The following is a 25,239-nucleotide window of genomic DNA, read 5'->3' on the forward strand; positions in this document are numbered from 1 at the left end:
TATACATGTTTCACTTGTATGCATGTAAGCGTAAGAGTATTTACAGAGTATGTATGTATGTATGTGTAAGTGTTTCAGTAGTGAGTGTACAAGCGTTTCAATAGTGAATGTACGAGTGTTTCATTAGTATGTGTGTAAGTGTTTCAGTAGTGAGTTTAAGAGTGTTTCATTAGTATGTGTGTAAGTGTTTCAGTAGTGAGTTTAAGAGTGTTTCATTAGTATGTGTGTAAGTGTTTCAGTAGTTCGTGTACGAGTGTTTCAGTAGTATGTGTGTAAGTGTTTCAGTAGTGTGTGTGTATATATATGTATATGTGTACTGTTGTTTATATAAACACATTTAGAGTTATTTTCTACATCGTTTCAAGAGCTACACCAGGCAAAGATGGATTTATATGCATTTTGTGGCCTGTTTGTAGGAGATAAGTGCACAAGAATTGTGATTTGTCCTCCAAAAGATGGCGCCACAGATCTACCAGGCAGCAGTGTTTCCTGGCCATTGACACATTGTACTGAGGGGAAACTTCCAGTATCAAGACAACACTGGACAGTCATGTGACTTCAGTTCTGAGCCTTTTGACGCTGATGTGATATAGATATGTATAAGTCGTGGTTATCCATCCCACAGGCAATTTAAGTGGACGCTTATGGTTGTTGTGCCCTAATTCAATGCCAGAGGTTTTCAGGGTTATTAAGATTTCATAATATAAATACATCCCCATGGACTTTGTTTTTTAAAGTGTTATTCTTTTATAATATATTTTAATAAAGTTGTTATCCTTTTATAATATATTTATTCAGATTCCAATTAGATCTACCTCACAGTTCTGCATAGTTGTTACTATTTAGTTCAGCAGTGCATGAAGTACACACCCCATTACACACCCCATTACACACCCCATTACACACTAAGTTGCAGTGTCTGCTAAAACACCTCCTCGCAAACCTGTTTTTGCAGTGAGTGGAGGAACTCTGCTTTGTTTTCCAGCTTTTGGTCACTAGACACTCATTACGTCAGATGTTTGCCAAATGAAATCCCGGATCTTATAATTGCATCAGACGGAGCTGTCCTGCAACATGGGAAAGGCCGTTCACAGCTGTACCTCCCCAAGTCCAAATACTGTACAAGTGCAGATACATGTGGTACAAACTGATGGTACATAATTGCCTAATACACTCAGGAAGTAAAATACAATGGATCTACATATTGGAAGTATTAAAAGGGGAAGCAGTCATAAAGTGTTGCTGTACTTTTAACCCTCAGATACATCAGTGATGTTAATTTCTTTTGCAAAATGCTCAATCAAACTATATAATACTTCCACTCACTTGTCTCTTCCTTCATTGTCCCTCTCTGCCTTCATCTTATAAATTATTCCCAGTGGCTCTTGGATTTGTCTACGAGGTATTCATTTTCCTTTGTTTTCATTTAAGTACAAAGCTTCAATGTCTAAAAGTCAAGTTGAAAGACATCAAATCATCCACGTACAATAAAATGGTGTTTGTGTCTGTTTGGCCACTAGCGTCATGTCTCCTCTCACTGTTACTGGACTTCAGTCAACTCTCAGCCACCAGCGACTGAGAGAACATCTTGGTCTTTTCATGAACACCACACATGTACTCCGTTATTTATTTTTCTCTGTGCACCAAAAGGAAGGGCCTCTCTTTGGCTGAGCACTACTAGAACATGCACAGAAGGAAGTTTGGGGAACCTGGTCCAGTCTTTGTTGAGATGGAACATTGGGAAACAGTTGCACACTGTTTGATTGAGACAGAGTGCAATGAGATACCGTATGCGGTCGGCCTATTCTCAGTACAGCTACTTTTCACCTTCATGTCTATTCCGCATACATGCCATTCAATCTGACCACCCAGAAGGCAAAGGTCAGGGTCAGACCTCCCACCATTTATTAACAAAGTATCACATACAGTAATTTATTTAAAAAAGATTGATCACCAGAGAATATGCAACAGTCTGAACAAGTAGTCCACACTTTCAACAAAAGTGAGTGTTTTTAAATTGTTAATAAATCAGTGAAACTGTTTATGAATGCTTAAGACATTAAGACACTATTTGATTTTGTTCTCACATAATACCTTTTGATTTGCCTACACCTGGCTTCCCTGAAAATCAGTGCTCGTTGTCAGAAATTAAAATTAAGAATACACGTAGCGTGGTAGCGCGCACAATTAAGGGAATGTTTTGCACAACGAGAAACAAACATAACAGACATGTAGTTATGGGGGAACCAGTGGCGCGATGCCCCGGCTCTGACTCTGTCTGCAGGCAGCGTCATGACCTGATGCGTTTGGCTATTTGAGGATCTTCCTGACTGCTCCCTCCGCCGTGTGCTAAACCACCGAGATGCTGGCGGCCATTTTCATCAGTTGGCTGCTTGAGGAGATGAAGTTATATGGAAAAATCAGTGAAGAAAATGTAAACATCTGTTGTAGTTGTCCATTATACAAGTGTCTTCTTCATGCAGGATTTAATAGCCTAAAGTTTACTGAATCCTCTCGGACACTTGGGAGAAAATGTTTGACATTAAAAGGGCATTTCAAATAAGCAGAGTCGTACACACCTTTCTTTTACTGCTTTCATTCTCGACACTCAATGCATTGTGGAACTTCAAGCCCAATGCTTCTTCCAGCTCTGGAAACACGAGAACACAGACAATGAGAGTGATAGTGGGCGACCTATTTTTTACCGACATCCCAGTAAGTAATGCACAAAAACCAGTAAGGTGACAACGTGTTCCAGCGCATCCAAGACAACACCCGAGAACAAAAATGTACTGTGGACGGAACTGCGAGTACCTGTGAGAATGTGGTCGAGTTTCCCCACCAACAGGTCAGCGTCCTCCTTCGTGAAGCACATGGGGGGCTTCAATTTGAGCACATTGCGATGCGGCCCGTCAGCACTAAGAAGGATGCACTGTTCCTTTAGCCTGGGGAGGGGGGGGGTATGAATTATTCTCTCCTCACTGCATCGATTTACTCAAATAAACTATCTGGCATTTAACTAAACAGATGTTTTGACCGCACGTAGCAGGAAAAGCACAGGTGGAAGCGATGGTATTCACGCCGGCAACAACAACAGCAGGCACACCCAAGTGGACCCGCCTCTAATACTGACATCTTAATAATACTAATTACCAGTGAATATAAGGTGCAGCATTTTGATTTAAAAATGAATGGGGATATCATGACGAGGAGTTCTTATCTGGCAAATATTATACATTACGATTCAAGTGTTCTTCGCAGTGCACTAAAGCCATCATAACGCTGGTGGAACTTTTCATGGTTCAGTTATCAAGCAGCCTTGTTGCTTTAAATGCTGCATCAAGTGTTTTATTATTATTGATATGACATAAATCACTAATCTGAGTTCTCACACTTACCTATATATGACTTCCTGGGCTTCTGCTGTAGCAGGAGTAAGCTTCAACCTGTCCTTCACAAGCTCCACCCCAGCAAAGAGGCCTTGACACCTGCAGGATGGGAAATGGCAAATGGAAATTATTCCATAGAAAGTCCTTTGATTGGGTTTCTCTCCCAAAACATGTTTTGGATCAAAGTAATCTAATCCTATGTATACCTTTTAATGAATAATCTACCAATTTTTTTTAATCATAGTGTAAGCTATTATATTGAGTACTTAAACAGCTCTCTAGGAAGCAGTATTCAGGCTTTTATTGTTTTATTACTCTTGTAAAGTGTAGGCGCACAACAATCCCACAGCTGTTTAAGTACTCAATATAATAGCTTACAGTAGTGACAGGGAATGTTTTCAATAGGGGTTTGTTAGAACATAACACAGCTGGAAGTCCAACGTAACCATATTCTAGTATTAATAACTTTGTGTTTGTGTGTGTGTGTGTGTGTGTGTGTGTGTTTACCTGATATCACCAACCAGTGGATGCTTCTCTTTCTGCTCTTCCAGCAGACCGGTCAGGTATCTCCCCACACGCAGTGCATTACCCTGGAGATCCTCTTTCTCGAGCACATCTAGGACGGCCATGCCGATGGCACACGACACCGGGTTGCCACCAAACTGAGAAATGCAAAACCCACACACAGAGGAAAGATTACACCGCGGTTACACTCACTCCACCTGGGAAATCAGCTGCTTGCTCATCACGACAATCTGAGGACAGAACAACACTCAATATATAACAGGCTCACAATGTCACACAGTCCGCTCAGTTCTTTTGCTTATGCTAAACTGGCAACACATTCAACTCAACTTCTTTTAGCATGTGACTGGAAAAGATCCAAACTGCAGCAAACTGACTGAAAATACATTCTCCAAACTATATTTGTTTCACAAGAAGTAACTGTAATCTGAGGCAAAACATACTGTCTTGGACAGAATGTATTTTCCCACATAATGTGGAAAACAGATGTGTTGATGGTTATTTTTGGGGAGTTTTTCCTGATCCGATGTGAGGTCCTGGGACAGAGATGTCGTATGTGTACAGATTGTAAAGCCCTCAGAGGCAAATTTGTAATTTGTGATTTGAACTGAATTGAATTGATACGCTTGGCAAATAGACAAGAACATCATGTCAAGGACGAGGTCGGGTCAGTGACATTTTGGGTCATTTCATGTTTTCTTCTCTGCCTTTGTGTTTTTTGTTGTTGTTATAATTCTTCAATCATTTTTTCAGAATATAATATCCCTCGCACAATCCATCCTCACGCTCTTACCGTATTGAAATACTCTATTCCAGACGCCATGAAGGACTCTGCCACCTCTTTGGTTGTGACGACACATGACATTGGGTGACCGTTGCCAATAGGCTTTCCCATGGTGACGATGTCGGGCACAAAGTCCTCTCCCTGAAGCTGGAAGGCCCAGAAGTGGGTGCCAACACGGCCAAAGCCCACCTGGACTTCATCAGCGATGAAAACGCCTCCTGCCTGGCGGACGTGCCTGTAGAGTGTGGGGATGCACTCGGATTAGCTACTCATTCTCTCAATAACTCACAAAAGCAACATGATGCAATGTTCTTTTGATACTGCAGTGCTGTCTGGGGTCGTCACAGGAGAATACTCATTCTAAACCCATAACTATGCATTCTGGTGCAGCTGCTATATGCTTTTCTGTACTTTGCTTTAAGCATTTGTTTTGCAAAGTGCAAAGTACACATTTAAGAAGCAAACACACACATGAACTAATCTCTGCAGTAACTCGGGTACATACTGTGCCACTTGCTGGAAATAGCCCGGCGGGGGAATGACCTGCCCGCCACAACTCTGCAATGACTCAGCAATGAATGCGGCAATCTGCACAAGAGAAACCCATCAGGCCTATCAATCTGAAGCCAGACGGATACACTGGAAACGAGGAGGAATTCTAGCATCTTTGACCTGTTGATCTCCCTCTTTCAAGTGAGAAAGAGGCGATCATGGAACGTTTGGACAGAAATGAACTTTAATGTACTGTCGGTCACTGTGGAGTGAAACAAAACAGAAATGCTGGCTGGGTATTCACTTGAAAAACAGTACACAGTTGTGCATTTGACAAGATCAGCAGGGTGCAACGTTTAATCACATACATGTATCTCTCCAGTATCACATGGGTTATTGTACTCCTTTCGTTGGTTTCCTCCTGTAGACGCATGTCTGCACAAACATCCGTTAGAAACATTCTGTAAAATCCCTGGGCAGAAATCACGTCCCTCTCGCCAGTGGAAGCAGGGTTGGCGTGAGCTTTTCAATATACGATATATGAAGAGCCAACAACCTTGGGCAATAAGAGTCCCCTACATGAGTTCTTTTGAACTGGAATTTGACCTTAAACACCAGAGTGCTTGGCCTGAACCTGAGAAATAGAAAGAGAAAAAAAGGAGGTAAATCTAATATGTATTCGTGAATAAAAGGGGGTAATGATTCCATGTTGTTTTCATACTCAAGGAAATTTGACATTTGCATAATACATTTTTTTTTGATATTCAGGGCCATGGTCCTTGGAGAAAAAAAGATTCATGTAAAAATGCAAAATCCAGCAAATAATATGTGTCACCATATTTCTGCAGTGACTTCTGCAATCTCAAAACACAAACTGTACCTTGCCTCCTTTTTCATGGACTCTGTGTATCATATCTTTGACTTCATCTGCATATGCTGAGGCAGGGTCAGGGTGGTCTGCTCTGTATTTGCCTCTGTATACATCTGGGCTGGGAGCCTGTGTAAGGGGCGAGACGTTGAGATGATTAATAAAGCCGAGTCACGGGCAATGGCTGCGTCCTCGTGTGTGTGTGTGTGTGTGGCAAATTAATAAACAAAAAAGAGGCAAATCAATTAATAGGAAAAGTAGAGTATTCATGCTAGATTTGCTTAATATTTGACTGATGATGGACACCTTCTTAAAAATGCAACACATAATGAAAATAGCTCCTCGGGATAGAAAAATAAATATAAAAACCGACAGGACGACTCCGCGAACATCTTGGAAAACAACGACGACAGTTGTAATCTCATTATCCTTTGTTACATCAAATTCTTTTCAGGTCGAGATTCTTTGACTGTGCCGGGGGAGGGGAGGGGTGGAGGTGGAGGTGTGGGTGGGGGAGGCGGGGTTAAATAACTGACGTGTTTTTTTTTAAGCCTCTTGAAAGCCCGGTAGTGCAAGTTGAGTTATGGTGTTTTAATAGTGTGCAGGAAGGCGGACGGGGAAAGAAAAAGCACTCACCACATGGACTGATTGAATCTGCTCAGTATCTGACAGTTGGATGAACTTATACGGACTGATGGCGATGAGCGATGAGACATGGCCGTGATACGCACTGCAAACAAAGCAAACACATGCAGGCCACGGACCAAACGGGTCAGTTCTCTCACTTGCAATACGCCCTTTTCCCAGCATCCATTTGGACATGTCCTAGCAAGGTAGACACATGTGTAGTTGATGAAATGACGCAGCCATTCTAGTGAGCCAGCATGCACAAAACCAGGGCCCGGACGCAATTAAACACAGCCTATTAGTTTATTAGTTTAGTTTATTATTTATTAACTATTAATTACGCCTGTGTTGACAGGTCAACCCGGCTGCTGTGAAAAGGGCCTATAATCACGTGGAGTGTGCAAAAACATGGATATGTGACATATAAGACAGAACTATTTTCACCACACAAAAGTATACCATATACAATTGTTTACAAAAGGACTCATTATCATCTAGTTATATCCATTTTGCTCGTCTGGCACTGTAGCAGGTGTTTTTTGAACAACGACCAGGCAAAAACACTTACTTTTCCAACGTGATGACGTCTTTGTGTCCAGAGTACTGCCATGCTAGTCGAAGGGCCAGGTCGTTGGCTTCAGAGCTGAAGTTCAAAGGGGCAAGGGTTACTTTGAGTTACTCAGTCACTACAGAATACACAAGGGAAGCCGTGGATGTCACTAGCACGTATATGATATAAGTGACTCCTATTTATAAAAATGTAAAAGCGGAATTATGCTTGAATATCTGAGTGAAATATTGAAGCTATTTTTACCGTGAAACTGTAGCTCAATTAGTAATATAATGAATTGCCCAACCCGTATGTTGTTGTTTTATAACAATATCAGCCTCTGGTACATTGGCTCGACCTGAGAGTAAATACACAGCCTCCATATTGACTATTTTTCATCCACGCTAAGGTCAAACCTATGTGGACACACAAAAATGATATAAAAAAACCATGGGCATTAATTATTATGCTGCTATAACAGCCTCAAAACTCTTCTGCGAAAGCTTTCAATGTGATTCTGGAACCTGGCTGCAAGGTTTCACCTCTTTTCAACCACAATAACATGACTGAGGTGTTCCCTTCATGCCTATGTGTTAGATGTTAGATGTTCGATGGGGTTACGGTCAGCTCTCTTTGCAGGTCAGTCAGGTTCTTACTCTCCAAACTCAGAAAACGTTCCTCGGGGCATTGTTGACATGGGTCATGTTGACATAAAGAAATGGTCCCCACACGTTACGCCTCAATGTTGGAAGTGTAATATTGTCTATAATGTTGCTGTATGCTGTGGCATTTCCCTGAAGTGAAACTACGGGTTACCTTCCCCCTTTGTCTTCAGTAAAATCTGATTGCGCATGAGTGCACTTTTGACCTGTTGCACAGGTTTTTTTAGAAAACCCCTCAATTAAGATCTCTGTTTTGTCTGTTTCATGTTTCTCAATGCTCCAACCCTGAAACGGGTAAATCCTGTTTACACGGCAGAACACGCAAGGGATGTAAATATGTAACCAAGCCAGACTGGTCCAGTTTGATAACAAGGGTTGTCTCGAGAGCCTTTGTCAAGGCTGAGAAAGCATTGCATCACGTTCTTTTGTCTCGTGATCCTATACGGTCTCTAGGAAGGCTGGCCTGAATTGTTCACTTTTAACTTTAATCTTTTAATTGTGTTTGTATTCATCAACTTCTTCTTTTGTTGTTGCACATAACTATCGTACTTGAAAAATACAGACGGGCGAGAGGCTGATCCAAAGTGTGTCGTCCCCTCTTGATTACAGTTAATTGATAGCCAGTCTCTCGGGATACAGTTCAAGTAATTTAAGACGACATGAGAAAAAGATATGAATAAATGATAATTGCACCCGTCAATCAATTTCCCCCCCCCCCGTACCCTGAGTTGACAAAGTAGCACACAGAAAGCTTGTCGGGCAGTGTGGCCTGCAGCCTCTGGGCATACAGTACAAGGTTGTCGTGCAAGAATCGCGAGTTGGTGTTGAGCAGTTCCATCTGCTGAGCTCCGGCCTTCACGACATCCGGGTGACAGTGGCCCACTGGGGAATGGAAAGAAAGGATGCACACATGTACAACCGGTCCTCACGGTCAGGACAACAACAACAAAAATCATCGAACTGTAATTTGAAGCCAAAAACGTACCATGACAACTGATATTAAAAAAGGCACATAATTGGAGGCCATACATTTAAATGAAAGTGAGTGGTGAATGCGATAGCTCAGGAGACATCCTGTGATACATTCCTGTCTGTCTGCAAACCGTAGTGCAGCTTTAGCCACTCCGAATGAGGTGGGCATTACATGACGACATCGCAGAGCAGATCAGTTGGTCAAGTCAGTCTGCTCATGCTCCAGTGAAAAGAAGTCCTCAAATATAACACCTCTATAGCTTCGAAGGCACATTTGAGCCTAACACTCTTTTAAATGTTGGACATCAAAGTGGTATTAAAATAGATCATATTTTGAATGTGTGTTTACCGTGAGCCACGTTGTTGATGCAATCCAGATAGCGGCGTCCTTTTTCATCGTACATGTACTGGCCTTTGGCTTTCACAATCTTGATAGGGTCATGGCTGAAGAAAATCTTACAAGATGGCCTGCAGAGGAGCTAATATTGATATTTCCACACATGCAAAATGTGCCCATCACCCTGATTTAGCAGGTTGTGTATGTTGTACAGTGGTTAAGAAGTTGTCATACTGGCTGTGAAGGGCACAACAGAAATGAATTGCAAATTAACTACTGCTTAGCTAGAAATACACCACCTAATTAATAAATAGGCCTACAATTAATTTCAGACATTTTTAAGGGGAGAAAATTCTTGAAATGACGGTATTAAAAAACCACCAAGTTTCCACTATTTCATGCTGCACCTCGAGAAAGTCTTTCAGTAATTTGAAAACACGGACAGACGCTCGTATTGTGTATTGAAAACTTTGCGTCGCATGATAACCGGCTGTCAATCATCTTACCCGATGTGCTTCTTCCTCAGCTCTATCGTCTTCCCTTTCACGAATGTTTCCGCCGACATCCCGCTGTTGTTGAGCTCGACGCACGACGCACCGACTCGATGATTACAACATCTGCTCGCGCACAAATAACCCAGCTGTACCTATGGTCAAGGGGCTGTACTCCACGAGCGCGCGCGCACGGGCAGCGAGAGCGAGCGCGCGCGCGAGAGAGACGCGCACTCACGCTGCAGATTCCGAAGTTGAACAGCTGCCGCAGGTGTTTCAATCAACAGCTGTTGTACAGCTTGTGTATACTTTTATAGATTTACATTATATTCTACTACTATATTTCAGAAGCAGAAGGATTTTCGTCCAAATTATTCGTCCACACCTCAACAATGTATAAACAAAAGAATATATGTTAAAAACAAATTAGCATTAAAGTATCAGTAATAATAAGCCAATAATTTAAGATGCTAATATGACACTGACAGGAGTTGTATTCGCATAGTAAAGTTTGTATGTATTGTGCACTACAGTGCAAGCTTTAAGTGTAAATCAATATAATTTCTAGTTATTATAGCTGCAGTTACTTATATATAAAACATCATAATAACAATGGTAATGTAACTACGACACTTAAAGGGACACTGAGGATTAACATAACAGCAAATCTATTGTTTTATGAAATTGAAAGACTGTTTATTTGGTTCCAACAGTACAGTCATATGAAATGTCATCTTGAAATACAGTGGCTATGAACACCAGGGTCTTTAAAGAAATGTCAATCAAGTTGGTAAAAAAAATTGAATGATACAAACACAAAGTGAACAAAAACCACAACCAAAAGAAAAAGCAGTTTAAACAGAAAGCCGTGAGGTGAAATGTGCTTATAGTTGTTTTGCTTCTGACCCAGGACTGCACTTTATTTTGGAGAGTGTGTGGCAATACACTTATTTCAGTAAGGCTGCGGTGCATTGGAGGAAACAAATCTGTAAGAGTTACTGATAAGAGGACAATATATTTTAGAATAATGCAGATGGATGCGACTTCTACGACAATCAAAGAAGTGTTGATGAGTCAGGTGTGGCCTATGGGCATAAGCTACTATAAGTTTCTACTGAGGAAGACTGGACTCACACACACGCACACAGGCACACACACACACACACACACACACACGCACACACACACACACACACACACACACACACACGCACACACACAGTGAGTCATTTTTGAGCCCCTTCTCAGCTCTGTTAATACTGATATGGAAATAAATGTACATTCTGCGATTAGCAGAATAAACTAAATTTTAATAGTTAACAAGGAAACACAACAATCAAACAAGAAAAGAAAAAAATCAATAGAAAATTAGCTGCACATGTCAAGGTACAGCAAACTTGTGAGAACAAATCCTGTAACAAAGGCTGGAAATCAAAACACAAAATCCAATTTTAAACCCATTGCAAAAATGTAGTAGATAGAAATAACATGTTGAAACACGAGTGATGAAAACAGAATTTGAGGAAATATTTAAACCAATCAAAAATTGAGATTTAATGAAAGGTCCATGTTTACATTGGTTTCTTTGTCTTCTGGTAAATAAACCAGGTAGTGGTATACAGGGTAGCACGACTAAACAAATGGAGCTATTAGAAATCACAATGATGTGATAGTTCAGCTGCATTTGATGCTACACACATTAACCAAAGTATAAATTGCACTTCTTGTCAAATGAGCACACAGTTTAACAGTACATTAATAATCCACTATACATATATCAAACTACATTCAATGCAAAGAGAGAGAAGAGGAAGAGTGAGAAGAAGCTGTGATATTGACCTTTACGCCGGTGCATTGGCTGGGCCTGTCAACACTCAGGCCGTCAGTACTTTGTTGTCATAGTTAGCTTTTTGACTCACAAAATTAAATAAAAGTAGACAAACCACTGTAAGGCCTATCATCTGAATTAAATGCACAGCGAATACACACTGGTCTGTTTTTTTTTTTGGGTAAATGACCACCTTCATTCACACCGGCCTATTTGCAGAACTGTTATGTGATGCCTGAGGATGATCCAAAATTCTTCATACCGTCAAGAGAGACACAGCGGAAACCGAAAAGCCAAAACAACTGAAAGGAATGCTGTTTAGAACCAAAATGCCTTCATTTAGGAAATTATACAAAAATAAATAATGACCTGCAAGTAAAATATTGAGACAAATACACAAATGTATGCACAGAAAAAAGTTAAAACCCCAACAACAATAAAGAAACCTGTTGTGTAGTTCTTGCCACTGGTAGAGCACACCAACTGAGCTATTGTTGACCTGCTATCAGATAGCACCATTATAATCCATACGGATGTGCATCCACTCAACGAGGAGATGAACTGTACAATCAAACGGAAACCCGATGGGAATAAATCCTCTTGAATCCACCTGTGGTCGCCGCTACATCAACATGTTGGTGTTTCACATCTGCTCTCACAGTAAATCACTCATGCGTGTGTCTAATGTCGAAGAAAAGAAGTACCGCGAGGATCACCTTGCATAGCACCTACTATGTCAGAAGGCAATTTGAAATGAAGAAATATGAAAAGATGGATACACTCTGTTGAACAATAAAGATATTGCTGCATTTTCTTGCTCCATCTGATGTGGAATGTGAAATAAATGGCCAGACTGTGGTGTATAAATGGAAGTGGACCAATTGACTGTCAAATGTAGCTTTTCTTGCACTGAAATACATGTTTTTCCATATGTTTTTAAGACAATACACGAGGCGTAAAAAGAGCAATGTAACGCAACTGAGATTGTTCTGTTCAACATGATCTGCCTTCATGAAATACCAGCAACAGTGTGTTGGAGCTAAATGAACCCCGACGCTGAAACAGTGCTCAATGCCTCCTTTAGACTTGCTCAAATCAGTACTTGTTTTCAATGTTGAACAAATCCATAAGCAATACATTGTGTACATGCAGTGAATTGACAACATTGTACAACTATGATCCCAAACAACAAGTCCAGAATGAACAAGTAGCATATTTGTTACAATGCGCAAACAATATGAGCTTCTTGAAAACCATAACTAGGATCAGAGGCAGTGGAGATGGACGCAGTCTTCATACTGCACCCTCGGGTGAAGCATGATCCTACATGCTATTTCAACATGTGTACACATGTTTTGTATGAAAAAACAGTGTGCCTTTCCAATACTCTCACAAAAAACTCCAGGTTTACCAAACATAGCTTACCCTCCTGAAAAAAACACCAATCCAATAATTGAAAATAGGATTATAAAGTTGTACATTTCTGATAAAGGAATGAATAAAAGCTTGAGGCACCAAAGGCTATCATACACAAAAACACAAACAATGTCAACGAATGAGAGCAAACAGCAACAAGAAATAAACATGATCGCATCCTGTTGGCGCTCTCAGTAGATCTTCAAGCGTTTGGCTGTTTGGCGAGGCTGATCTCCATGGACATCGATGAGACTCTTAGCGACTCTCCTGCTGAATCCATTCCCGGGCCCCGAGGGGGGTCCATAGCAGGCCTGTCCAATCTCAAAATCCACGTGAGCCCGATTTGCCCCGCTAAGTCCTCCCCTTTTGTCCGGAGACATGTGGGTGTGGGAGGTGCCACACTGATGATGAGGATGCTTAAGCCGCATGAGTGCAACAGCGAAGACCTGCTGATATCATACCCTCTGCAGGCATCACCACAATAACGCAACAATAACCCAACAGCTTTGCTTTCTGGGGATTTTCAGGCTACCAGCCATGGCGTGACTCCCTTGGGAAGATTAAAGGAAAGCAGAATTGGCTAATTTAGAGCTCTGTTGTTGTTGTTTTTGTGTGCGTGTGTGTTAGTGTTGTTTTTCTTTTCTGCAGAAGCCGTGACGCAACCACACAACAGCGACATGTCTGTACAATACATATACATATAGTTTCAGTACTAGTCATGCTTTTGCAGGATCAGGGTTGCAATGTTCTGTTTGGCACAGTTCTTTTTTTGTTTTTGTTTGTTTGTCTTTTAGAAAATGGTGCTGCATGAATGGGCGGTGAGCTTGTTGAGACCAAACAACACACAGAACACCTAGCGTTTGGTGTTAGAGAGCCAGTCCAGATCCTCCTCCTCCTCCTCCTCCTCCTCCTCCTCCTTCCTCATCTCCTTTCACCCTTTGTGAATCTGGCCGGGCCGTGAAGCTCCAGTCTGAGCCATGCAAAGACTATAAGAGATAAGTTCTGCCCGCCAGACAAGGATCTGAACTCCACCACGAAGCAGATGTGAGGAAGCGGACACACGTGTCTGGGTTTTGTTTCCACACGGTGATGTGAGTAGAAGCAGCTTAGAGCGTGAGACGCGGGATGGTTATCTCTTTTTGTTTCATTGTACACATAGACTTCTTTGCTTTCACACTTTTTTTTTTTTTTTTTTTTTTTCCCCCATTAAAAAAAACTATAAATACCATAAAAGAAGCATTATTTACAAACTCCATGCGTTTCAGGTTAGGGCGATCACTGCAAGAAAAAAAACACAGGAGAGAGAATGACGTGAAGATGGAACATGTGTTTTCACATACTTTCGCGGCTGACTGGCACAATCCGGTTTTGACACGGTGACACAATCAAACGTTGTTACGACATGTTTCACAGACAACCCATGCGAACGTAGAGAAGCATGAAAAAAGAAATAATGAACACGACAGAGTGAACAAAATATGAGGAGCACTTGTCATTTAACAAGAAAGAGTTATTGAATCACAGTCCAACCATTTTGATTCCATCTTTCCAAACCTTTTTCCATAAACAAAAGGTATGAAAATGGTCACTTTACTGTCGCTGTGGCTTTATATTTTCTTCACTCTGTAAATGTGTGGGTGATTTACTGAAATGCGTCATGTTACTCAAATGTAATCTTACCTTCTGCCAGCATCCAGGCATTGGTAATCCATCTGGGCCCTGTTTAGAGAAAGTAGCAGGGAAGGAAATGAAAACATGAGTACTGAAAGACGAATGGGAGGTTTGGTGTTAACAGAAACATCCAAACAATAAGCCCAAATCACATGTGGGAGATACCGCAAGCAAACTGAAATGAACCTCTTCATAGGATCTTTGTGTAACAGGAACGTAACCTACAGTAAACTGTCAATGTGACGCTGCTTGTTTGTAATTCTTCTTCAACATTAATGCAGATTAACACATTTCCTCTGGGCGTTGTGATAAAATCGTATGACATATGCGAGGCGTAACGGCAGCTGCAAAAGTGTATTCATATGCATGCACGTAACACACAGCGAAATATAGCTCATGCACGTCTTTATGTTGATGATTCTGCCCTCTGATTTTGTTATAGTTGCCCCACAGTCACGTTGCAAAACCACAATGAGCTGGATTTGGGGACAATATGACAAAATCAAGGGGATTTATCTTAAAATAAAGTTATTGCAGCTGGTTTAGATGTAATTTAATGAAATGCCATTTGTGATATGAGATGGTTTCTTACCTACAAGACCTCATTTCCGTGTCTACACACAGTACACACAATCACTATGGCCTTTTGAAATTAGTTAGAATACTTTAACCACTAAAAGTTCCACCCATAATGTAAGACAGTCCATGCAGTACACATCATTCTTTCAGAAGCAGAAAGCATCATAAAAAGCATAACATTTCAAATGAATAAGTCTGGAGCAATACTCAGTTTAATCTACGGTGGTCATGGTCTGGCCCAATTGGTACAACTACAGGAAGGGGGAAAGTGGGAGTAGAGGAGTGGTCCATGGGCACCAGTCAAGGATTCTGTGTTAATATCAGGTTAAAAGGTAACTGGTCAATGGAGGAATCAGCGGGAAGGAAACAGGATTTAAGTTTTTTTTCTTTCAGTTTTAATCAAGGGAATGAAAGGATTCAGTTAGAAGGATAGATAGTATCAATTCTATCAATAATGATGTGTTTATTTTGTGTAATTCACTTGTAATGATGTGTATTATCTAAAAGAGGCTGCTTGCGGTCAGGAAGTTAGTATATGAAGGTACATGTTGGTGGATGTTGTTTTTTAACAATTCATAAATGGAAAATGAAGTTGTGATAAAAATAAATAAAAATAAGGTGTGTTCATGCCTGTTAAAGTCATGCATGTTTTTTTTGTTTCAGCAACGACTGAAGGTGAGCTTCATGCATGGGTAAGAGGTGCAGGAAAAAGAGAAATACTGTACCAATTGGCACGGGGCATCCAGCCCGTCCAGACCTGGCTGACCCGGTTCCCCCTTTTCACCCTTAAATCCCCGGAAACCCTGTTTGCAAAGATGACCTAGGAGTGTTACTGGGAGAGAGGCGCACGACCCTTGACCCCTGCATCCGTTCACTACGACGGACACAAGGGCGACGGAGACGAGGGAGGAGCTGCCCTGTGAGCTTGCTGATACCACAATCCAGCCCAATTATATGTTTTTCAGCATTTAATGGCATGTTTTTGTGTCTGAATTGCAGAGTTACAGGAGAGTAATGGACTCTGTGTTTCACGTTGTTATGGTCTGGTGGACGCTGGGTATCTGTTTAGCCACAGGGCGCTCATCCTTGTTTGGGTACGACTGCTCTACGCGGCTGGGGAGGCGATTTCCAGCTTGGGACATACCAATGGGCAGGGTGCATCTAATCCAGGGGCACCCTGTTCTCCTTTCTCGCCCTTAGGCCCTTTTTTGCCCTTCTTTCCCTTCTCCCCCTGTGGATACAATGTTGTGGTCAAGTTAGCATCATTTTTTATTTTATTTTTACATTTGGGACAGCACTGATATTAGCAGGGGAGTGATTATAAAGGGAGTCTATGACTCACATAGGAGAAAGACACATGGTCAACGTTAGATAGGAGGGGATACCAGACAGTAATGGGTATTCTAAACACATTCCTTAAGGCAGGAAGAGGACGAAAAAAGGGAACATTACAATAGGAAGGATTAAAAAAACAGAGCTAATCGCCATAAGGTGTTTCAAGGGCAGGAAGGATGAGAAAGAGAAGCAGGGGAAAACACCTCCAGGAGGACAGAATTAAATCAACTACACACTGGAAAGGTTTAAACTGTATCCCTCCAAGTGTAGGTTATAATTAGCTTTCTTATGTCATTTAGAACATGCATGAGAGAATAACAAAATACAGGATTAAAAAGATGACATCAAATGTTGGGAGGTTAAAATAAAAATAGGTGAAAATTCTAAATTCTTTGTAATAAAGTGCACAGAGGTAACATCAGAGCTACATTTCAGCCCTCATGGGATGAGATGTACAAAGTTAGTACCGGTACTACTAACTCACAACCTGCAGCATTTTCCTTGATTGTCATTAAATTTCTGTCATCCATAACCTTTCAAGTTCAGAGTTGACTGTATTTGTCAACCACTTTCCAACACAACATAGATCCCGCTGCTTGTGTTGCAGGTGTTTAGCAACAACTGGAACAGAAGCAGTGCTGGGATCTATTTTGTGTTGGCAAACCAATTCAAATCGTAATTATGTATTAGCAATGGGATACAGTTTCTCAAACACATCAAACATTTAAGAAACACATTAGTCGCGTTAGTAACTGTGGAAACATACAGATTACGCACTGACAAATAAACAGTAAACTACTGTATACACAAACAAGGGAGATGTTAACAACAGGCTCAAGAGCTCATGGAAGTGACAGGTTTTAAGTATGTTCATGCATAAAAACAACAGAAATAAAAACAAATGTGAATCTTAAGAGCCTGTTGTCAATGGACTTGTGTGGGCTTACATGTGGAAATGACTTCTTTCTTTTTTTTTTATGCCCCAGAATGAGATTTGATTTTTTGAGAAATGAGATGTAAAATCATTCAAGTGGAAGACACATGTTTGAGAGGACTGCGAATGATACTTTATGCAAAGGAAATACATTATATTGTATGGATTTGTTATCCAATTATTTAAATTATACTAAATATTTGATGAGTAACTCTCTTAAGAAAGTCAAAATGCTATGTATCTGTCACATCATAAGTAGTTCATTAGAAGGCATACACATACATATTCTTTATACATTTTAATTCAAGATTCCTGTCAACTACTCAATTCCTTCCAACAGTCATATACACTCTGATCTGTGAATTACAGATGAGGAGAAAAATAAACGTATCCTAAAAAATAAAACACCTCTATAGTTCCTGTCACTGTCCATTGACATCAGTCCTGTGCCATATGTTAAGGGTTCTCAAGCCACAATATCCTATCTACATCTACCTTTTCTCCTCTTTCCCCAACGTCGCCTTTCTCTCCCCTTAAGCCTGCCAACCCCTGTAAAAGTTCAACTCGACTTAATTACTCTGGTTTTACTAGGCACAGACAAGAGAGAGTGTTCTTGTCCTGACAAAGCTGGAGGAAACACATCAGGATCAAACTAAAGGAAAAGAGAAAGTGGAGGGATGCGCAACAAGAACATGTATATTATGTACAATATGTAGCTGGCTTTTAAATGTAGAAAAAGAAAAGCCCCAATTCATCCGAATCACTTGTCAGAACGTATGCACAGAAGAAAAAAAAACAAGCTTAATGCATTTTGACACTCAACATCATTGGTCATTATTTGATCTAATCATGGGTAATTATGTAAACCATCTGTCTTGCAGTTCACACTTGGACAATCTGAACAGCCGCAATGCATTTTGGGGCGGTTGAGTATGTTCATTAAACTCACGTTTCATAATCAGACATTCTTGCTAATCTAGTGTATGTTGTATACATCCAGGCATTTCTCACATAAACCAAATCCACATACTGTGCAGGTGGGACGCACTACATAATTAATTTTACATCATACAACTAACTATACTAACTATTTGGTATGCAATTTTTAACAGCAAACTCTACTCTACTCTCACTGATTAGATAATTAGCACCATGTGTGGAGCACCATTCAATATACATAAAGTCAACCATCATGCGTTTGAATATGAAAGGAAGAAGTAATATGACAGATGCTGGGATACTGATATTTAGGATTTATGCATTTTGTAGAATTGTCATCTCACTCTTCACTGAATCAGTTGGATTGTGGAAATGTGCAAACGAGCTGCAGATTATATTCATAGGTTACCTTTAAGCTTTGGATGTACATGTTTGAGGATTTAAGGGCTATTTTAGATGATGTTACTGGAGAGCGTTGGCATATGTGTGATATTTGTTGGATGGGATTTAAAATGTAATGATAAACTGAGCTGTTGCATACAATAAGTTGTGCATGTGGATTGGATTTCTGTCTATATTAATTATACACCTGCTGCTAATGAGACAATCACTGATGATAGAGGTCAAATCACATGAAGCTTTTTTTTGGATAATATTTTTAAAAAAGAAAAAGGCTTTTTATGTTCTTTTTTTTCTATATTTAAAAGCTTTTTTTTGCCAAGCACCCCTGTACTGGAAGATGCATTCACTGTCACCTATGACTTCAGGGAAAACTGAACAAACAAAGTTAAAGATACTTACATCCAAGCCTGCTGTTCCAGCAGCTCCCTGCAAATAAATACAATAATAATTAGTTTCATCACCATTACGGAGTTTCACAAATGTTAACATGCATCTAACAATGAAAGCCTGCACAAATACACAGATCATACCTTGTTCAATACATGTCAACTGAAATTTTTAAAAATATATATATATATATATATATATATATATATATATATATATATATATATATATATATATATATATATAGATACTGTTTCTTCAACATCCTTATTGTACTTACAGGTAGTCCATACGGTCCCCTTGGTCCTGGTTCGCCTGATGCTCCTCTCTCACCCTAACACAAATTAATCAGTGTTGCAATCACATGAAACTTAAAAAAAAACTCAAAAAACTTAAATGAAAGTCAAAATGTACTGTATCATTAGTCAGAAATGAGTTAAAAATTAAATGTTGATCTTACGATGTCGCCCTTTGGCCCAGCTGGCCCAGCTGGACCCGTCGGCCCATCTGTGCCCTGCAAAGAGTAGCGTTGTCATGGATGACTTCACATCATTGGACTATCGCAGGTATTTCAAAATAAAGTTATTTTTCCAAACAAATACCAGATGGAAAGCACACAGAACTGCTGCTAGAACACGTGCATTGGCCACAAAGGACATCTACAACACTGCCGACACAGTTAATGCATGAGTGTGTGTTAATGCTGAGTTAATGCAACACGGGACAAAAGGAGAGCCTTGAAATGCTGTAACAGCCGTCTGCATGGTCGCTTTTAAACTCTGTGTGGCTTAATTCAACTCAGCTGAGCTGAGATGTAAACATTTGACAGATGTTCATAGAACTTTCTCTTCACAGTGAAATACAAGTGGTATTTTATAGTGGTAACAGATTTGGGGGAAAGTGTGTGTAAGTGTGAGGGGGGGTGATGGGGGGGGGGCTGTATGGAGGGTGAGAGGAAGAAAAGTAGGCAGACGTTGGTTGGTGAAGCCTCTTAGTCACTTGACACTCACCATAATTCCGGGCTTGCCGTCCAAGCCGGAGGCTCCCTGCGTGGTTATGGAGGTATGAGTGACATGAACAAGGCGGGATTAGTACCAGATGAACACTGTTATTAGGACAGGTTGATGGCAGGGTTTACAACAACTAAATTACACTGTGTGCTACAGGGAGTCAGCCCAGGCAAATGGAGATGAAGACAGAAAATAGAGAGGGCCATATAGACACACACACAGGCATGCACGCACACTCACACCCTCTCTCTCACACACACACACACACGCACACACATACACACACAAATTCACTTAAATGTGTGCAGCAATGCATACAATAAGAAAACAGACAGGACTACAAATGTATAAATGAGACATTTCTACGGATGTCTAAGGGAATCAAGGACAGGGCTTAGTGGTCGGAGATGTCCCATGGTGCACGGCGGTACTCACCGGGAGACCCAATGGTCCACGATCCCCTTTGTGTCCCATTTCTCCTCGAATACCCCTCACGCCATGCAAACCAGATTCCCCCTAAAAAAACAAAGGAAACAAGGGAAACATTTGTGGCATATTTGATGATGTACCTTTTGGGGTTGCATTGCACCCACGTGGTTGTTAGTCACGTTAGAGAGAAGCAGCTAATTAAATCTAGGCTCATTCCTGTGGGTTCTACAATAAATAGTGAAGATACATCAGTGATGGAAAGTAAAAACTAACAATTGGCTTGTTTATGGAGATGGACACTCATAGAGTTTGTTTTCATATGGTTAATATGTGTTTTTACTTGTTTGAATGACAAAAATGTACACATATTTAATAGGAGGGTATTACAAGTACAGGTAATGGTGAGAATAAATCATAAAAAGGCCCCGTCTTGGTTTCATTACAGTCATTTGAACCTGAACGTTGTTATCATACGCGCACCATCAAACTTTCTTGTTGAGATTTACCTTTGGTCCAGGGAAACCATGGGGGCCCTGAAAACATTACAACATATTAGTTAGTGGTTGACCTCACAATCAATATTTATTACTAAACCAAGTTGTTTTTTCCCCAGTCTTTCTACCTCTATTCTACCCTCCTCCCTTATTGTCCAAATCACTGTCAATAGCCTGCTGGTGAAGATGTGCACAAGTACAATAATTAATATAGTGTACAAACAAAAACAGGCATATTTTGTTGTCAATAAAGCTATGCTGTCTGAGAATACAGTTAGAAGTTACCTGGAGTTAGTATGGAAAGGGAGGATGTATAACAACATATGATGAGACCTTTTAGAAACACTCACCATGGGTCCTGGGGGTCCATGGGGCCCTGATGGCCCTGGAGTGCCGACGATCTGTGAAGTTTGCAACACACAACATTTTTTTAATAAACGACTTGTATGTTTATGGTGAGCCATAATACATGTCTTTAATGTTACTTACTGAAGAACCTTGAGGACCAGGCAGACCTGAATCTCCCCTATCTCCTTTTACCCCATTGACACCCTATGGAGCAAACGCTTTATGAGACACGTTTGGTTTCTATCTAAGGTATTCTGACCACCATGAACAAAGATTTTTCAGGCTTAGTCTTTGGACATATATGGAATATATATCTATAGATTCTTACAGGTAGGCCAAGTAAACCGGTTTCTCCTTTCTCCCCTGAAGCTCCAGGCATTCCCATGTCACCCTTGGAACCTTTGTAGCCCTGAGAAGGGAAACATGTCAACAGATAATGAAAAGGAGCTATTGTAGGTCAGTTATTCACCCTGTGGATATCCCAAAAATATTTTTTTGTATATAGTAATACACATTAATCGGAATTAATCCTCAATAGCCACATTTTAAAACAATAAAAAATGTAAAAAGTGTGTATAGATAATGAACTCACTCTTTCCCCATCGAGTCCAGGCAGACCGGGCATCCCACGATCCCCCTGGAAGAGAACCAATAGACATTTAAAAACAGTTGATTTCTTTGCAGGGCAGTAATATGTTGTGATTGTTGTTGTTGTTGAAGTCAACGTGAGCTTTGCTCATCATAGAGTTCACCTTTATACCCGCCGGTCCGGTCGGCCCAGGAGGTCCAGGAGGCCCCTGAACACCGAGAGAGAGAAGCTCAACTGAGGAAATATACTTTTGATTGGGGTTGTATTGTTTCAATATCAAACGTATGTTAGCAATCAGTGATGAACCACGACGCTCAACTGAAAGACACATGCCAAAGTCAAAAACATGTTAGCTACAACATAGAGATAAATAACAATCTTAATCAGAAGAGTGAGCAACAAACTCACTAATAAACATATAGCTACACTTAGCACACGCGGCTTCAACGCGAGAATGATGCTGGAATGTGTGAAACTAAACCGACTGATTCCATACCAAGATCACCAACATGATCCAAATAACGTTGAGTCTTGGTAAATAAGGTTGGTTTTCGAAGACAATTTCAGTTTAGTATGTGCAATGCTAAACATGCTAATGTTTAGCATTGCGACCCAACATCATATTTATTGTTGCACAAATGATACCTTCACTTGTTTTCCAAATTGTGTTTTCCAAAACTAGTCAACATTGAACAATTTCTAATTCAAACAAAAAATAAATGGTATGCATTCAGCGTTCTTAGTTTATCGGCTACTAAAATGTAATTCTTGGCTGGTACCGGAGAAGTCCGGGATCGGTGGCATGATAACCCCCTTCCTCCCACTTTCTCTGTAATGTGTACAGTTTGCTCATCCTGGAATACTACCTGGCTCCAGATTTGCCATGTGCAAGCTTAATTACATATGAATTGAATATTATGATTTAGGAAAAAAACGAAACAATGAAGGTCTTGAAACTCGATTTTGAACAGAGCCTAAAGATTAGGTGATAAAGCAGCACCCAATGTATGGTTTTATCATATCAATCAATATTATGCTTGGTGCATATTCTCAAACAAAAGTTCAGTTACATCAACATAAGTCGGGGCCTTGGAGTTCTGGAGCACACTTTGTCTACTTGGCAATCTAGCCTCGATATAATCACGAGTGTTATGTGCTCAGAATGATTTGGACCAAAAAGTGAGACAGGTGAGTTTTGGAGAAAAAAAAACGATCACACAGAAGCATAAACGCAGCGCTGAATATTGTTTTCACTCATTGTTAAGCAAACACTAGCTGGGCGTTACAAGGCAATGCAAACCAGGGTTGGGATTTGGTTGGGCCCATGCGAGGTCAGAGATCAATCACTTATGGAGATGACACAAAGAATACACAGAGCCTAATTACCGTTACTGTAATTGTGGTAATCTTCTGCCGTAGGCCGAAGGAGTGGTTATGGGGAGGAGGCAAGAGATAAGAATGCATGGGTCACACGGGAAAGAAACCGTTATGTCACATTTCGGCACAGATACACCCTCAAAAATCATTATTAGCCTGTTTATCTGTAGAGGACGTACCCTGAATAGTGTTAATTGAAAGGCATTGCACTTTAATTTAGGAATACATTTTCTTATGAACCCATAGACCCATTCCTTTGTATTAATATCTCTGCAAGGTTCATCTAATCAATATTAAATTGGCTAACCTGATTGAGAAACTGCAGCAATATTGTTGGAAAAAACTGTAGAGTAAAAGTGTCATGTATGTACTGCAGATGAACTCGGCAGGTTTTGTGAACCTCCGCATTATTTTGAATTCATTTATTCAAGCTTCATTCTTTTTGATAAGTTGATCTTGCGCTCCATGATTTTACTCCTCATTTAATTTGATATTACTTAGTGTTCCTTTAATGTGATGACAAGTATGTGTTTTTACATCTGAACAACATGTGTATAATTATGGGTGCTTTGAAATGTGTTGAACTAGGAGAGTCTTGTTTAACTAACTTACTCCTGATCATTATTAGAGTTGACCAATGAAAGCCAGACAGAACCCCTAACCATCTTCAAAAACTATACTTTCAGAGATTGTAAAGATGCTACGTAAAAAGTATTGTCCAATAGTTTGGTGCCATTCCAGTTGTTAACCATATACAGATCTGCAGGTGAGAGATGCTTCAAGTAAAGATGTCTAAATAGGGGGGGACAACAAAGTATCGTTTTTTCAGGATCTTTTGGTTTTTTTGGCTCTTTTTAAGCCTTTTTAGATTTCCGTCTTAGGGCTATTTGGCTTGTAAGCTTTTGCACCTTTTTGGGGTCTTTTAGCTTTTTGACTTTTTGTTTGAAGCTTTTTGTATTTCTCAATTTGTATATCTTATAATCTTCCTATTACAAATACAACTATATACTACAACCAAAGTCTGGTCTTCCTCATCTCTGAGGTTGCCCGCTTAGTCCCCTAAGAATGCAGATGTAGATCTTTCTGAAGCAACACAAACAACAGAAATGTGCTCAGTTAATTACTTGTCTGACCTGTAAAGCCTCCTGAATGTTTCCATTGTAGTCAATGATTTCAGTGGCTCCTTGGTCTCCTTTCTGTCCAGGGGGGCCCTGCACATTATTGCCATAAAAAATAAAAAAAACACATTTAAACCCACGTTCTTTCATACTGCACTAAACACAACACCATTTCCCGCATTTATGACCAATATCAGCGAAACACTGCTGAGGTTAGACTGCTGCCCCCTGGTGGTAATCAATGTGTAATGCTGTATGTCATGGGAAATTAAAGCATTTAATGTTACTTAGCATGGATCAGTAAATCATCTAAGAAAGCGAAGGATAGAGGCAATATAATCGCTTACCTTCGGGCCAAAAGATCCAAGTTCTCCTTTATCGCCAGTTTCCCCCTTAATGTGAAAAAAACAAACAAAAAACATTAAAGAATTGCCACTAATATTATTAGTACATTCTCCTTTGCAGAAAGCAATAACGTGGATTATGTTTTGGAGTCATACATCACATATAACTCATCATTATGGTTTAGGAAGTTACGCTATTTTGAATCCCAACACGGTATGACGCATAATAATGTTGTATGTGACTTTTTCCCTCTTCATCATGTCTTATTTGAGGGAACTTAATATGCAATTGAAATGTTCCTTTTTGAATTCAGATGTTTGCAATGTGGGGACCTGGTACAA

At 40.3% G+C, this 25,239-nt stretch overlaps 2 protein-coding genes across 3 annotated transcripts in view; both read right to left on the reverse strand.

The window, feature by feature from the left end:
• Nucleotides 1-2,109: 2,109 nt before the first annotated feature.
• Nucleotides 2,110-9,842, reverse strand: etnppl (ethanolamine-phosphate phospho-lyase). Of its 2 annotated transcripts, none has more exons than XM_034557549.1 (13): nt 9,713-9,842; nt 9,219-9,337; nt 8,620-8,779; nt 7,254-7,328; nt 6,695-6,788; nt 6,071-6,187; nt 5,204-5,286; nt 4,708-4,933; nt 3,897-4,051; nt 3,399-3,488; nt 2,815-2,945; nt 2,580-2,650; nt 2,110-2,392 (listed from the first exon to the last, which is right to left on the reverse strand). In XM_034557549.1, exons 1-13 carry the CDS (start codon nt 9,769-9,771, stop codon nt 2,291-2,293), a joined length of 1,482 nt encoding a protein of 493 aa, XP_034413440.1. In that variant the 5' UTR covers nt 9,772-9,842; the 3' UTR covers nt 2,110-2,290. The 2 variants fall into 2 exon arrangements, with proteins under 2 accessions (XP_034413440.1, XP_034413441.1); XM_034557550.1 differs by having other exon boundaries at nt 2,110-2,389; nt 9,713-9,841.
• A 6,086-nt stretch (nt 9,843-15,928) lies between these two features.
• The window catches only part of LOC117747738 (collagen alpha-1(XXV) chain), a 131,644-nt gene continuing 122,333 nt past the window's right edge, over nt 15,929-25,239 (reverse strand). The window contains exons 21-36 of the mRNA XM_034557171.1: nt 24,901-24,945; nt 24,569-24,646; nt 23,445-23,468; nt 22,222-22,266; nt 22,062-22,106; nt 21,798-21,878; nt 21,611-21,673; nt 21,472-21,522; nt 21,134-21,160; nt 20,634-20,714; nt 20,199-20,234; nt 19,649-19,702; nt 19,469-19,522; nt 19,201-19,227; nt 17,956-18,009; nt 15,929-16,422 (exon numbers count right to left, since the gene is read on the reverse strand). Of these exons, the coding sequence (XP_034413062.1) occupies nt 16,297-16,422; nt 17,956-18,009; nt 19,201-19,227; nt 19,469-19,522; nt 19,649-19,702; nt 20,199-20,234; nt 20,634-20,714; nt 21,134-21,160; nt 21,472-21,522; nt 21,611-21,673; nt 21,798-21,878; nt 22,062-22,106; nt 22,222-22,266; nt 23,445-23,468; nt 24,569-24,646; nt 24,901-24,945 (891 nt within the window). The 3' untranslated portion in view covers nt 15,929-16,296. The remainder of the gene's footprint in view (nt 16,423-17,955; nt 18,010-19,200; nt 19,228-19,468; nt 19,523-19,648; nt 19,703-20,198; nt 20,235-20,633; nt 20,715-21,133; nt 21,161-21,471; nt 21,523-21,610; nt 21,674-21,797; nt 21,879-22,061; nt 22,107-22,221; nt 22,267-23,444; nt 23,469-24,568; nt 24,647-24,900; nt 24,946-25,239) is intronic.

Source organism: Cyclopterus lumpus, chromosome 18 (genome assembly GCF_009769545.1).
Source record: "Cyclopterus lumpus isolate fCycLum1 chromosome 18, fCycLum1.pri, whole genome shotgun sequence".
NCBI classification, from domain to species: domain Eukaryota; kingdom Metazoa; phylum Chordata; class Actinopteri; order Perciformes; family Cyclopteridae; genus Cyclopterus; species Cyclopterus lumpus.